This window comes from Fistularia commersonii, chromosome 10 (assembly GCF_037954325.1).
Source record: "Fistularia commersonii isolate RoL2024-O1a breed Wild chromosome 10, RoL_Fcom_v1.0, whole genome shotgun sequence".
Taxonomy (NCBI): Eukaryota; Metazoa; Chordata; class Actinopteri; order Syngnathiformes; family Fistulariidae; genus Fistularia; species Fistularia commersonii.
Genome location: NC_141293.1, coordinates 10,817,068 through 10,831,441, shown reverse-complemented (window position 1 = coordinate 10,831,441; position 14,374 = coordinate 10,817,068). Strand labels below are relative to the sequence as shown.

Genomic DNA, 14,374 nt, shown 5'->3' with positions numbered 1-14,374 from the left:
AAACACTACAACAACCATGTCCATGTTGGGGCTTATGTATTCATGACAGTATGGAATAATGACATGAAATAGTGAATATACTATACATCTCAATTTAACTACCTTCCTCAAGATGCACAGAATGCTGCACAAAGTGGATAAATCCTCAACATTCCCTTTTTCCCCAGTGATTATTTCAGATGTCTTCTTATGCTACCTTTGCTACTCTCCTTATTCCCCCCTCCAGATTTATTCAAGTACAGGCTGGTCAACTGCAAGCTGATCAACAGCACGTTCCTGCACAACAAGGAGGGCTGCCTGCTCAGCGACGTCAGCGACGAGAACAATGCCTACATGGTGTACTTCGTCAGTTTCCTGGGCACTTTGGCTGTGTTGCCCGGCAACATTGTCTCTGCGCTGCTCATGGATAAGATAGGACGGCTAAGGATGCTGGGTAATTTACAGTAAAAATTTTACCTGTGTGGAGTATTTTCATTAGAGGTATCAAATTGTGATGTGATGTCAAATGTACATGAAAATCCATAATCTATTCTTAACAAGATACTTAGATACTCATCTAAGCTTCCCCTTTAAGTAAAATGTAAAAATAAAAGCAAACACAATTCAAACATTTACTCAAAATCCAATACTATTAAAAAAAAATTATTAGTGGATTATTTTGTTTGGTGAAAAATAAGCTGCCTACACATGCCTAGATAAGACCTAAATTCCAGGCTCTATTTCATTCATTCATTCATTTATTCATTCTTTCATGATATATACTGCTTATCCTGCACTTGCGAGGGTACTGGAGCCTCTACCAGAGATTTACCCACGACCAGTCAATCACAGGGCCACATTCAGACAGACAAGCATTCACACAATCTGGTTTTAGATTTTAAAACTTATCTCCCATGAACTCTGCAATTCCATTCTACCTGAATGTGATTACAGATTCAGCTCCAGGCACCAGCAGTGGCACAGGGACTATGTGACTTAGAGACCTCTGGGTAGAATCCTTTTGACAGGGGATTCACAGAAACACAATCACGGACTGTTTTCTGTTGATAAACGGAAAATCTCTCTTGTCACTCTTTTTTCCACACTCCCTTCTTCATCTCTCCCAGCGGGCTCCAGTGTGATTTCCTGCATCAGCTGTTTCTTCCTCTCCTTTGGTAACAGCGAGTCAGCCATGATCGCTCTGCTCTGCCTGTTCGGGGGAATCAGCATCGCCTCCTGGAATGCTCTGGACGTGCTGACCGTCGAGCTCTATCCCTCTGACAAGAGGTAGGAAGTCAGACATGCCTTGAAATCTCCCTGGCAGTGTGACGGCGGAGTCAGCGGCGCTGGGTGATGCATTTAAAGTGCTGCTCCATCACGATTGGTTGACTCCTTGTGTGAAACCGTTGGTAGTTTAACTCATATGCAGCATTTAGCTCTTGTTGCTACCTTGAACAGGATACGCTCTATACATTTGTTTCTGTTACAAGTAAGCCCTGCTTAGATTTTGTTTACTGAAAAAGAGCCCAATATCAGGATTCCATTCATAGTAGTGTCATATGAATAATATTGCTTAAGTAAAATCATCCTGCATGCTCAAGCTTTAGAAAACAAGGAAGTCTCAGACTCAGAATCAAAAATAGTTTGGTGGGACGGACGGACGGACAGACAGACAGACAGACAGACAGACAGACAGACAGACAGACAGACAGACAGACAGACAGACAGACAGACAGACAGACAGACAGACAGACAGTAATTCATTCATTCATTCATATATCACACAATATATGGCACATATGACCTTAGATATTAATACAAATGCCTTAAACAGCAAGAAATGCAGACGTGCTATCACTCAGTCAAATGGAAACCACCACAACAAACAGTCCATTCAGTCACTGTGTCAAACATATCTGAATTATAATGGTATATCATCTCACATAGAGAGCCCAATGTGCGTTGTTTACTTTACCTCAAATAGAAAATCCGCATTTTGTTTGGAGCGTCATCCAAAAATTCTCTCGTCTCGGTTGAAAAGTCTGACTGTTATTTTTTTAATGATGCAGCATCATCTAAAGGTTGTCTGGTGTTACTGCAACAATTCATGAACCCTCAGCTAATGAATTTCTTTATGTCTCCAGAACCACAGCATTCGGATTCCTCAATGCGCTATGTAAATTGGCAGCGGTGCTGGGTATAAGCATCTTCACCTCCTTCGTCGGGATTACCAAGGCCGTGCCCATCCTCTTCGCCTCGGGTGCTCTGGCGGCCGGCAGCTTCTTAGCCCTCAAACTACCAGAAACAAGGGGTCAGGTGCTGCAATAACATGATGCCAAAAAAAAAAAAAAAAAACTTTTCCAGGGGGGCAGAAGAGTTTTTGCCACACTGTGAATGAACAACTCAAGAGCTCTCAAGATTCTACCCTCCAACCCACCAGAATGCAGGCAGATGACAGACATTATCATCAGGATGCCTGAAGCATCTGCAGTATATTGTACTTTTTATGACAAACCCTTATTTGCTCACAATTGATGTAAATTAAATCACTTACTCAGAATGAATGCAAAATATTAAGTCCTATGAATATATATTTAAATTTAGATTCAAGCCTTCTCTTTGCATACTATTATCTAGTAACGCCCCCCTTTTAGTAAACAAGATAAATGACTGTAGAGCTCAGTGCAAGAAAATGCATTTCTGTACAGATGGAGCCCAACACCACCCGAGGACTATTTTATCTTAATCGTTATAACAATTTTGTGGGAAATACAGAATTGTATATTTGAATACATCTATTAGGCAAATGCATTTTCTCGCGTTGAACACTATAGAAAATAAGTTGGTCCCCTGAATATGTTATATCCACGGAGGTGGAGTTGGAGGTTGGGGGATGGGGGGCTCTTGAAGATGAGCCATGCAAAATAAACACATAGAAATGATCACTAGCCATCGTTGCAGAGTTCTCATCGTCACTTCCATTCTTCCGAGTGTTTCTAACTCACATGCCAGTCTTGTGTCCCGTTGTAGGACGTCGGTCAAAAATGCGACATGTGATGCCTTGCTCTGGAGCATTTTTGACTTTTTTCGCTTGTTTCGCCATACCGCTCTTGGCGTTCCTCTCTCAGAAAGACCCGCCCTCATTGTTTCTCTCTTGAGGTCTTGTGTTGTTGTACAGAATAACTGCCATTTTATAGATTATAGAACATTCCAGGTTTGCTTTTGTTACTGTTCGGGTAGTGCAAGGCGAAACTGAGCCCCTTTAAAGAATCATCGAATCATGTCAGATCACTGGGTTTCATCGTTACCATTTTGTTCAAAATGTACATTTAAAGCACAACTGGTCTTAGCGCTCAAAACATTTTTTAACCTCATGAAAATAATCTCACACTGTCATGATTTTTTATTCATAATGTACATCCCCCAAACCCCTGAAAGAAATGCCTTTTTCAGCACCTCTCCTCCCAGACTGTCTCTTTCACTCGTGTTCCAGAGGGTTTTATGCATGTCAGTAAAAGTAACTATCTAAAACTTGGAGGACAACATGATGTATAAAACATTTCCGGTCATGTTGCATGCCCTTTGTTTTTACATTCTAGACCCTGAAAATACAGCACAGTACATTTATTTTGGTGATGTTAACATCACAAATTCATCTTGCCTTTATTGGTCCAGATCATACCTTTGGAAAAAGATTTTAAAAATATTTTGATGGTTGTAGAACAGACGCAAATTTTAATGTATGTAAAAGTTGATAGAATATAATCAAATTACTTGCGTGAACAAATATTTATATATGTCTGAGTGAACTTCTTAGTGCAATATTGAGCCTCTGTGCAATATTGAGATTTTGTGCTTCATTCCCCACCATATTACATCTGGCAATTTTCATTTTATTTCCCCCCCTCAGGGTTTTTAAGGAATACGGAAGGACAATACAACTTCAGCAGCAATTATGCTGAATTGTTGCACCCAGAACAAAAGCAGGTCTGCGTTCTATTTTAATGTTTCACAATTTGAAATGCCCAAGGGCTCGAAAACCTGATTAACAATAGGGATTTCTTGAGCTGCATCTTGATTATTGTGCTAATGAGGGTATGAATTTAAAATGCACTGGGACCTTGGGTTTACTTGTGATTTATTGTACAAAAATAGCTTGATATTCAACTGCATAAATTCACAGTTAGAGACTCACTGCCAAGGGCTGATTGTCATAAAAACCCCACACCAGTAGCAGCACAGTGTCGGCACATAAATAGCGTCCCATTCCCCCTACTGAACTGCAAGAGCGATGTGTTCACAATTACAACTTTATTAAAAAAAGAACAGTCATTGACATGCCAGAATGAATTAATGTCCAAACTGCCATTTTTGTAGGATAGCAGCCATATGTAGACTCAAGACAGCTGACTAACAGCCCGTTGCACTAGATGTACACCGTCGTACACGCACTGTTGTGAATGCCTTGAGTTTCTCTCGACACAACCGCCTTGCTAGATACTGAATGAACAAGGTGGGCATTTAGCAAGAGCACGACCATCACAATGACCAGGGCTGGGCAATATATCTAAAAAAATACGTTGAATAGCATCTAACTGTGACGTCGGTGATTTTTTTTTATTTTTATTTAAATATTAGAAAATGTGAGACAGAATTTTACTGTCCAGACACAGGTCATTGTCCTGCCAACATCTTGTATATTAATTTTTTTCTGTTTGTTTATGGCAAGTCATTCTTAGCATAGTGCATATTGTGAATACCTGCACTTGGCCATGTCAGCTGGCACTGGCTCCAGCCCCCCCCCCCCCCCCCCCCCCCTCCCCCAACCCTTTTTAATGCAGGATTATCAGCATAGACAATGAAAGAACAACAAGAAATTGGCTGAAATTAAGAGGGACCTAATATAGCCAAGAAATTCTGTGGAAAATTTAGCAGGAAATAACTGAAAATATTATAATAACTCACTTTTAATAAACAGGAAATGATTGTTATCTAAAACAAAAAAGGTGAAAAATGTAGCTAAAAATTAAGAGGAAAAATAGTTCTCCTGACACCTATATGTGACATATACATGAAATTAGTCTGGTAGGAAGATCAATGTAGCAAAGCTTAGTTTTTATTTTGTCAGTTGAATTTTTATATTAAATCGCTAAGTGACACTGTCAGCTACATACAGGAGCCTGTTAGTCACATTAAAAGCACATAAAAGAAAAAAAAAATCCTCACTCATGGAAGCTATGTATGTAGTTGTTGATCTCCAAACCAAAACAGTAATAATATATATTAATCCCCATCTTCTGAATATGATGATTTTTTTCCCAGTTCCATATAACCAACCCTTACAGAATAAAGATTAGTACAGTAAACAAGGGACACACAACACAAAAAAGACACCCCGAAACATTTCACCCCCTCTGTCTCACACAATATAAAATTTGACTCAGAGTCATCGGTGTGCCATAAATGTCACCTCTCATTGATTATTGCCAAATACTTTTTAAACATTACACCATCAAACCTCTGTTCTATGTATGAACATATGTAAATACATAATTATGTTATTAAATTAGCTCCTGGAAACTTTTTACCCCAGAAACTGCACCATTGCAGTCAGTTGCAGGTTATTAACCAGCTGAGAGAAAAGTCCAACTGGACTTTTGTAAGTGACAATGAATTAGTTATTTATCAGCCTCACATGGCTGGATTTTTAGGTCCAGTTGTCCTTATTTTCAAGTTGTATTGGAAACAAAGTTAAATCTTCATGAAAGCACATTAATATGACGTTAAGGCACAGAAACTGTACATATATAAAAGCTAATCGTCAGCAGTCTTTATTCTCTGTATGTTGTCCTGTATTTCCCACAAAATAAAGAACAAGATGTCAAGGTATCTGTTGTATTCGTTCAACATAAAAAAATAAGAAATAAAACAAAACAAATAAACAAGAAAAAAAACTCTTAGACTCAATTCAGGCTCGGTCCAAGTGAAGATTATCGCTTGTGGATGCACATCTTAGCTTATGTTACAGGGTTTTTTTATATAATTGACTTGTTGCCTGAGCAACAGCAGATTGTGGGTGCAAAAAGTTAACAAAGCAATAAGAGTTTAGGGTCTTTGTCTCTATTCTCTGTGCTGAAGCTACCAGGAATCGGAGCACAACACAGTATGTTGGCCACTAAAAATGCTGAGTGTTGGCTAAATGACACAAGACTTTACGGCTGACATTCACATGTTCGCTCCTAAAAAAAATCTGAAGTCTTATGAGGCTTTTGTCAATAGAATTGCATTGCCATTAATCATGTGTAACAAAGAATTAATCACTTTTGTCATTGTACTGTGCTGTAGTAATTGTAGTTGATTGTTTGTAAGTATAAAAAGTGTATGTGGACACATAAATATTTAAAAAGGAAAAAAAAAAGAAGTGTAAATGGAAAGTACTATATGTTGTCTTTGATTTTGTGTATTTTGTAAATGAGAATGACATAAGTAAGTGCATCCATGTTAAATACCGGTTATGAATCATAGTTAGCCTAAACATGACTACATCCGTTCTGTTTAAAGGTGTGTGAGATTTTTCTTAGATTTTTTTTCATTGTTGGCTTTTGATTGGGTTTGCACTTTGTTGTGCAACTGATCCTTTAGAAACATAATGGATAACAAAGAATCATGAAGAATAAAATATTGATGAGAATACCTGTCACTTTTATTGCAAAATGTGTGTAAACTGTGCAAAAATAAGAATGCAAATTGGATCTAGGATCTCCATAGTCGAGTCGACATTAAGTTGGTCTTCTGAAGAAGATGATGAAGAGGATAGGGCAGGGTGGAAGCTAATGAATGCCCTTGGCAGCCAAGATGGAAAGGAAGAAAAAGAGTATATTCTATCCAAAAATTCCAGGTAACACCCCCCCTCCAGGTGTTGGCACTGCAAGATTACAGTATTGCAAGAAGCGGGTGCACACTGCCCGTTGTTCATCAATAATGTGCTAAATACAGAAGATTAACAAATTCCTGTGAGGAATTATATTATTCAATGGCAATTAAATGTGATATTGTTGGAGGCCTGGGAAAAGTAAACTCCCATAGGAACAAAGCCCTCTTGTCATTGTTAATTTTTCACAATTTGAAATAATGATGTCCACATGAATATATGTCAAGTACAAAAATGTGGTTTATTACAAAATGCGTATTATGTCGGTGAGAAATTGCTCTGGAATTACGAGATATCCCTCCGTCTAGTCAGTTACACTGCAAGAACCGTAAAATGCTGAAGAGTAAACTGACGACCCAACGGTGCGGATGCACTTCCGGTTCATGTCCCTTCACAACACGGAAGTAATTGGTTGGAGTTAAAGTTTTTAAACTTTGTTTATTTTTGTAATGCTGAAACCAGGCTTTCTTTCCTTTCTGAAATCAATTGAAATGCGTCTTACACTGCGTCTATTCAATCACATATTGCACGTTGTTTATGTGGAGGCTAACGTTAAATGCTAGCATACGAGTGCAGAGATTGTGCGCCGTCGTAGTTGCATGGCAATTGGCTCCCGTGTTCACTGGCTTTATGTATGAGTATTCGCGGCTGAGCTGGGTGATTTGTGTACATCCACAGGTAAGCATTTACGTCGTTTTTTCGCCGTAGATGGTCGTTCCAGACTCTTGAAAACTGACACTCATTCCTTTTTTCTTCACTTCACATGCAGCACAGTCAGTGCTGCGCTCATCTGCTCATGTAATTACTGTCCATTTAATCTGCAGTCATCTTTGCATTTGCACTTTGTGAGTTGCACACCAAGCTGCTCTCAGATGTCCTATGCACTACCACCACCGTTCATATTTAAAATAATGTTTACGCTATCATTATTTCTTGTCAATACATATTGTGGCAGGTTGGGGCTCAGTAAAGCTACAATCAGTCATGGATCAATTGCTCCCTAGAAGATGATGGTAAGTCAACAGCCTATGCACAGTGGAAACCCAGGGTCTTTCTTTAAGTGCCAACAGTTAGCCTGAGGGTACATTTCTCTGTTATGATAACTAACGGTGCAAGTTAGTGTCACACATCGAACATAACGTTGTCATTCAACATTGAAATTCTTTAACACAGAACCAAGAGAAGCTCCCAACAGTCGTCATTATCATAGCAAAGGATTCTGGGGTTCCGCTGGCCAGTCCCTGCCTATCGCTACTTAACCCCCACCTAGCAGGTTAGCTGTCCTTAGCAAACTTAGCACTCATTACAAAGTCCTTACTGCGGGCTCATCAGCTTGGGGATCAGGCGCTTTTTCCTCACAGGGCTTTAGACTCACACCTGGGCCCCAGAAGCGTAAACCTCTCCACAACAGTGGATGTCATAGGCACGTTTCTGTTTGGACCCTGCCTCTGTGAGGACTTGTCTGGTCTACTCATACTCCCCCTTAAGTCATTCTCAGAGATTGCAAAGGTAATCCAAGCCAGGTTTGCCCTCCACTTCAGGTTCAGGTGGAGGCCCGAAGGCCAAGTCCACAGGCGTGCATAGTTCCCGCCCAAACATAAGCGCCGCAGGGATGCACTTAATGGACACCTGGACTGCTGACCGATTAGCCCACAGGACCTGTGGTAAGTGCATATCCCAATATCGCTGCTGCTGACTGGTCAGAATCGCCAGTTGGGTGGCCTGGTTTTGATTAAACTGCTCGACTGACCTGTCACTCTGAGGGTGTAGTGGTGCTGTCTGGGTTTTCTTGATCCCCAGCCGCCAGAAGACCTCGCTGAACACCTGGCCCTCAAAGTTCCGCCCCTGGTCACTATGCAACCCCTCTGGCACCCCAAAGCAGCAGAACATCTCATTCACCAAACGCTCCGCCATGGGGGTGGCACTCTGGTCAGGCATGCAAATGCTTCTGTAATTGGAATTTGGACCCAGGATGTCAACAGCTACACTTTCCATGGGGTTGCGTAGGAGGACCTTTTGACTATAAAGATAGGGGCGGAAGCGTCGGAGTGCCAGAACCACAGCCAGCAGCTCCCGACGAGTAACACAGTAGTTCCTCTCAAGACAGCTGAAAGAACGACTAAAGTAAGCAATGATCTGCGCTTCTTGTTCCCCTTCCTGGGACAGCACTGCGCCAAGACCCACATTACTTGCATCTGTTTCCACAATGAAGGGTCGTTGTAGGTCAGGAAAGGCCAGAGCAGGCCCTGATAAGTGCCGATTTCGACTAGGAGAACGCATGGGCACAGTGCTCAAACGCCCTTGCCCTCTGGGTCTGTGCTTGCAGGGGGTCAGTACTGGTAGCAAAATCCTTAACAGTAAACAAAGAAAATTTTTGCTCCGCAAAAATGTATGTATGTTGAGCCAAATGGACTCATCATGTGTTTTGCTTGGGGTCTCATTAGTAGAAACTTGGCCTTTTCCAAGCTCGGGTAGAAGTAAAGGAGAATCACTGCATTTCAATGACTTCTAACTGCAGATGCTCTCCACTTCTTCTGCATTCATCAGGAATGGAGTTGCTTTCTCAATGTCAGAACACATTAGAAAGCGCAGACTGTCTTAGGAGATGTGATCACAGGCACACAGGCACATATTTCTCTTTTTTAGCAGAAAGGTTGACAGTTGGAAAAGCATATTTAATTTCTGACCGCATGGTGATGTGTGCAAGATTGAAGTTGCACAGTTGTGTCTCAAAAAGAAGGACCTTCACGCAGAATGCTTTCACACATGTATATATATCTATGTATGTATCTGTGTGTGTGTGTATATATATATATATATATATATATATATATGCATGTATATATTTGTACATTTTGTGTATATAGATGTGTATATATATGTATATATATTCATATATGTATGCATATATATTTACATATGTATATATATGTACGTATATGCGTGCATATATGCATGTACATGTTTGTATATATGTGTTTATATCTGCGTATATAGATATATATTAATACAATATATATGGGTGTTTATTTACGTATATATATGAACATATATGTTTTTATGTATATATACATAGAGGTGTGCATATATGTTTATATATATGTACACACATACATACTTATATGTGTACAAACAAATATGTGTATATTTGTGTGTATAGATGTATATATATATATACATATTCATATATGTATGTATATATATGCACATATATGCGTGCATATATGTATGTACATGTTTGTATATATGTGTTTATATCTGCGTATATAGATATATATGAATAGATGTGTATAGATGTTTATATACGTATATATATGAACATATGTTTTTATGTATATATACTAAAGGTGAGTACATATATGTTTATACGTATGTACACATATACATACATATATGTGTATATATGTATATATCTATGTATATATCTTTGTAAAAAGGTATATATGTATAGATTTGTATGTACATATAGATGTATATGTATGATATATGTATATATGCCTATACATGTGTATATATACATTTATATGTATGTATATATGTGCATATATGTATAGCTAAATGTATACCTACATATACCTATACATATTTTCATATATATATATATACCTATATTTGTGTAAATGTATATATATACATATGTATATGTTTATGTATTTATATTTGTATATATAATAAAATATGTGTATATATGAACAATATATACATATTTTAACATAACTGCATAAATGTGATATGTACAATATTTATATGTATATGTATGTATATATATAAAGGTATGTATACATATTTGTATATATGTATATATATATATGTTTTTGAGTTCATGTTCATGTACATACATACGTATGTATATATGTTAATGTAGGCGTACTTATATGAATGTTTGTTTGTATATATGTGTTCATATATGCGTTTATGTATATTATATATCGAGTTTAAGTGCATATATGTGTACATAGATACATTTTTATAGATATGGATAGATGTTAATATTTGTATATAAAATATATCAATGAACATATATATATTTACGTATAACTGTGTGCACGTGTATACATATTATGTACATGTATGAGTATGTATGTTTGTATGTACCTATATATTTATGTGTATGTGTATATGTATTAGATATATGTATGAATGTATGAACAGACATAAATTCCTTTATATGTCTATACACACATACATATACATGCACATATGTATACATATATACATACATATATAATAATAATAATAATAATAATAATACATGGGATTTTTATAGCACTTTTCATGACACTCAAAGACGCTTCACAAGTAAAAAAAAATAAAATAATAATAATACAAATACATATACAAATAAATATATCGGTACATATAAACATGTATATATATATATATATATATATATATATATATATACATATATCTATATACGTATATATTTATTCATATATATTTATGCTTATGTATATATATGCATAGACATGTATTTGTGTATAAAGTTGTTCATATATATGTATGTGTATATATGTATATATATTTGCATTTATGTATGTATATCTATATATATGTGTATATCTACAAATTAATAGATGTGTAAATAGGTATATATAAGTTGGCATATATATAAATGCAAATATGTATGTCCATATATATGTAAATGTATGTATATATGTCCATATATCTATAAACATATTCCTACATATGTAGATATGCACATTTTAAAATATATGTATATATGCACATATATATGTATGTATATAAATTGATGTGTATATATATGTGTTTGTATAAATGTGTATATATGTATATGCAATATATATGTGTGTTTATGTGTCTTTAAATGAGTCAATACGTATGTGCATGTATATATGTAAGATCTATAAATCCGTGTATATATATATATACATATGTATAAGTATAAAGATTTATTTATGTTTAAAATATGTATGTATTGGTATATATGTATATACATATATATGTGTATATATATATATATTTATAAGTGTATATATATGTATTTATTTGTATGTTTATATGTACTCTTTGAGTTCATGTTGATAAAAACATAACAAAAATATTTGTGAAGGGTTTGTATGAAAAAATTATCCGTTCACTCATACTGTTGGGTTCATGGGCATGTAGTCTTCCAGCTTAATTTCCAAAAACAACTTATAAATAAATAAGTGTATGTATATATATATATAGAGGGAGAGAGATACATATAAATACACATATGTAGACATATACATAAGCATACATATAAACATACATATACATACATATATATCCATAAATATATAAAAATATACATACATATAAAGGTATATATAAACCTTAATATATACACAAACACATACATGTATGTTAACATGTATATACAAGTGTTTCTATATATAGACACACTTTTGTATATATATATATATATATATAGACATGTATTTTGGTATATATTCCGGTACATATATGTTTACATATGCATATATATGTGTATGTATGAATTATGTATATGTATGTGCACAAATGTATGTATATACATGTATATATATATATAGATGTGTATATACGTGTGAAAATAAAAATACTTATATGTATGTACATATATAAGTATGTACATATATATACATATGTATACATACATCTATGTACATTTATAGGTCTACATATATTTTAACATTTCATTTGTGTTCATGTATGTATATATGTGCATATCTGTTTATATATGTGTGTGTATATATGTATGTATATTAATCTGTACATATGTATGCATATTTTATGTATGTATGATAATATGTGTGTATAAGTGTATATACGTAAATATGTGCATATATGTGTTTATATGCTCTCATCGAGGTCATGTTCAAAATAAACAGAATGATAACAACATGTGTGAAGCGGTTTCTATGAAAAAGGCATACATACACAGATACTATTGAGTTTATGGACCTGGTGTCTCCCCACTTGACAATTTCCCAAAAAAATTGTGTGTGTGTATATATTCATATACATACCTAAATACATACACACATATATATACATATATATCCATGCATACATACTTACATTTACAAATATGTTTGTGAACATGTATAAATATATGTGTCTCTCTCGCTCTCTCTATATATATATATAAATGCATACAAAAAGATAAATATATATATACACATAAAACATGTTTATATGTAAATATGTACACACATATATACATACAAATATTTTCAAATGTGTATATATATACAGACATAAAAATATGTGTGTGTGTTTATACAAATACTTATACATTCACACATAAATAAACAAACATATCTAAACATATATACATATATAGGTGCAAATATATGTACAAAAGGATACATATATGCTCATATATATATACACACAAATGTGTAGATACGAATACATACATGTTTACATAAAAACAGCAACATATATATATATATATATGCAAATATATACAAACATATACATACATATGTATGAAGGTGTACATACATATTTATTTGTGTATATATGTATATGAGAATATACACATATATATATTTTCATGTTTTTATGTATATATATTTGTAACTATATATGTTACATATATAGTTTTTATATATATGTAACTATATATGTACATATGAATATAAATATGTATCTATGTATATTTGTACATATTTATATATAAATGTATGTTTATGTTTGTATCTATGTATATACATGGAAACATAAATCGATGTATATAATTGTATAGATTTATGTGTATATGTGCATATGTATATTTATGTATATGTGTATATGTTCTGGTTAATAAAAACAGAAAAATATAAATATGAAGGGGTCTCTATGAAGTATAGACATCTGTACATACTGTTGAGTTTATGGGCTTTTAGTCTACCCACTTAAAAAATAATCAAAAGGTGTATATATATATATGTATATATATACATATATGTGTATAATTTATGTACATATATATGTATATGCTTAAACGTTTACATATATTTGTACATCTATCTTTATCTGTACACATCCATGTTTATGTTATATACATTGAAATATATGTATACATATATATATGTGTGTGTGTGTGTGTGTGTGTTTGTATGTGCGGTGTGCAAAAAAGTGCAAAAATATAAATACCTATGTATGCTCATATTTATGTACATATGGGTGCATATATTTACATGTGTATATGTATGCACAAGTTTTTATACATGGTTTTATTTGTATGCATATGTAAATGTATGATATATGTATGTGTGTATATATGCTTATATGTACATATATGTGTATATATGTTTATATATGTGTATATATTTTTTCATTTTTTGACTTCAGTTTCATAATCAAGATATATTTATTAAAAATTTTTAATTTAATATTAAAAATATTTGTGAGGGGGTTTCTATGAAAAATGCACGTGTCCACCCATTTGGTTGAGTTTATGGGCTTGTAGTCTTCCAGTTTAACAATTTCGGCAAAATTAAAATCAAA

General features: G+C 34.7%; 1 protein-coding gene and 1 long non-coding RNA gene across 2 annotated transcripts in view; both read left to right on the top strand.

The window, feature by feature from the left end:
- The window catches only part of sv2a (synaptic vesicle glycoprotein 2A), a 38,326-nt gene extending 31,659 nt beyond the window's left edge, over positions 1-6,667 (top strand). Inside the window, exons 11-13 of the mRNA XM_086153710.1 lie at positions 227-433; positions 1,107-1,266; positions 2,124-6,667. Of these exons, the coding sequence (XP_086009836.1) occupies positions 227-433; positions 1,107-1,266; positions 2,124-2,307 (551 nt within the window). The 3' untranslated portion in view covers positions 2,308-6,667. The remainder of the gene's footprint in view (positions 1-226; positions 434-1,106; positions 1,267-2,123) is intronic.
- Positions 6,668-7,333: 666 nt separating this feature from the next.
- Positions 7,334-8,810, top strand: LOC147230368 (uncharacterized). The gene is made up of 2 exons (XR_015106691.1): positions 7,334-7,923; positions 8,084-8,810. It is a non-coding gene; the product is annotated as an uncharacterized LOC147230368 (long non-coding RNA).
- The last annotated feature ends 5,564 nt before the right edge of the window (positions 8,811-14,374 follow it).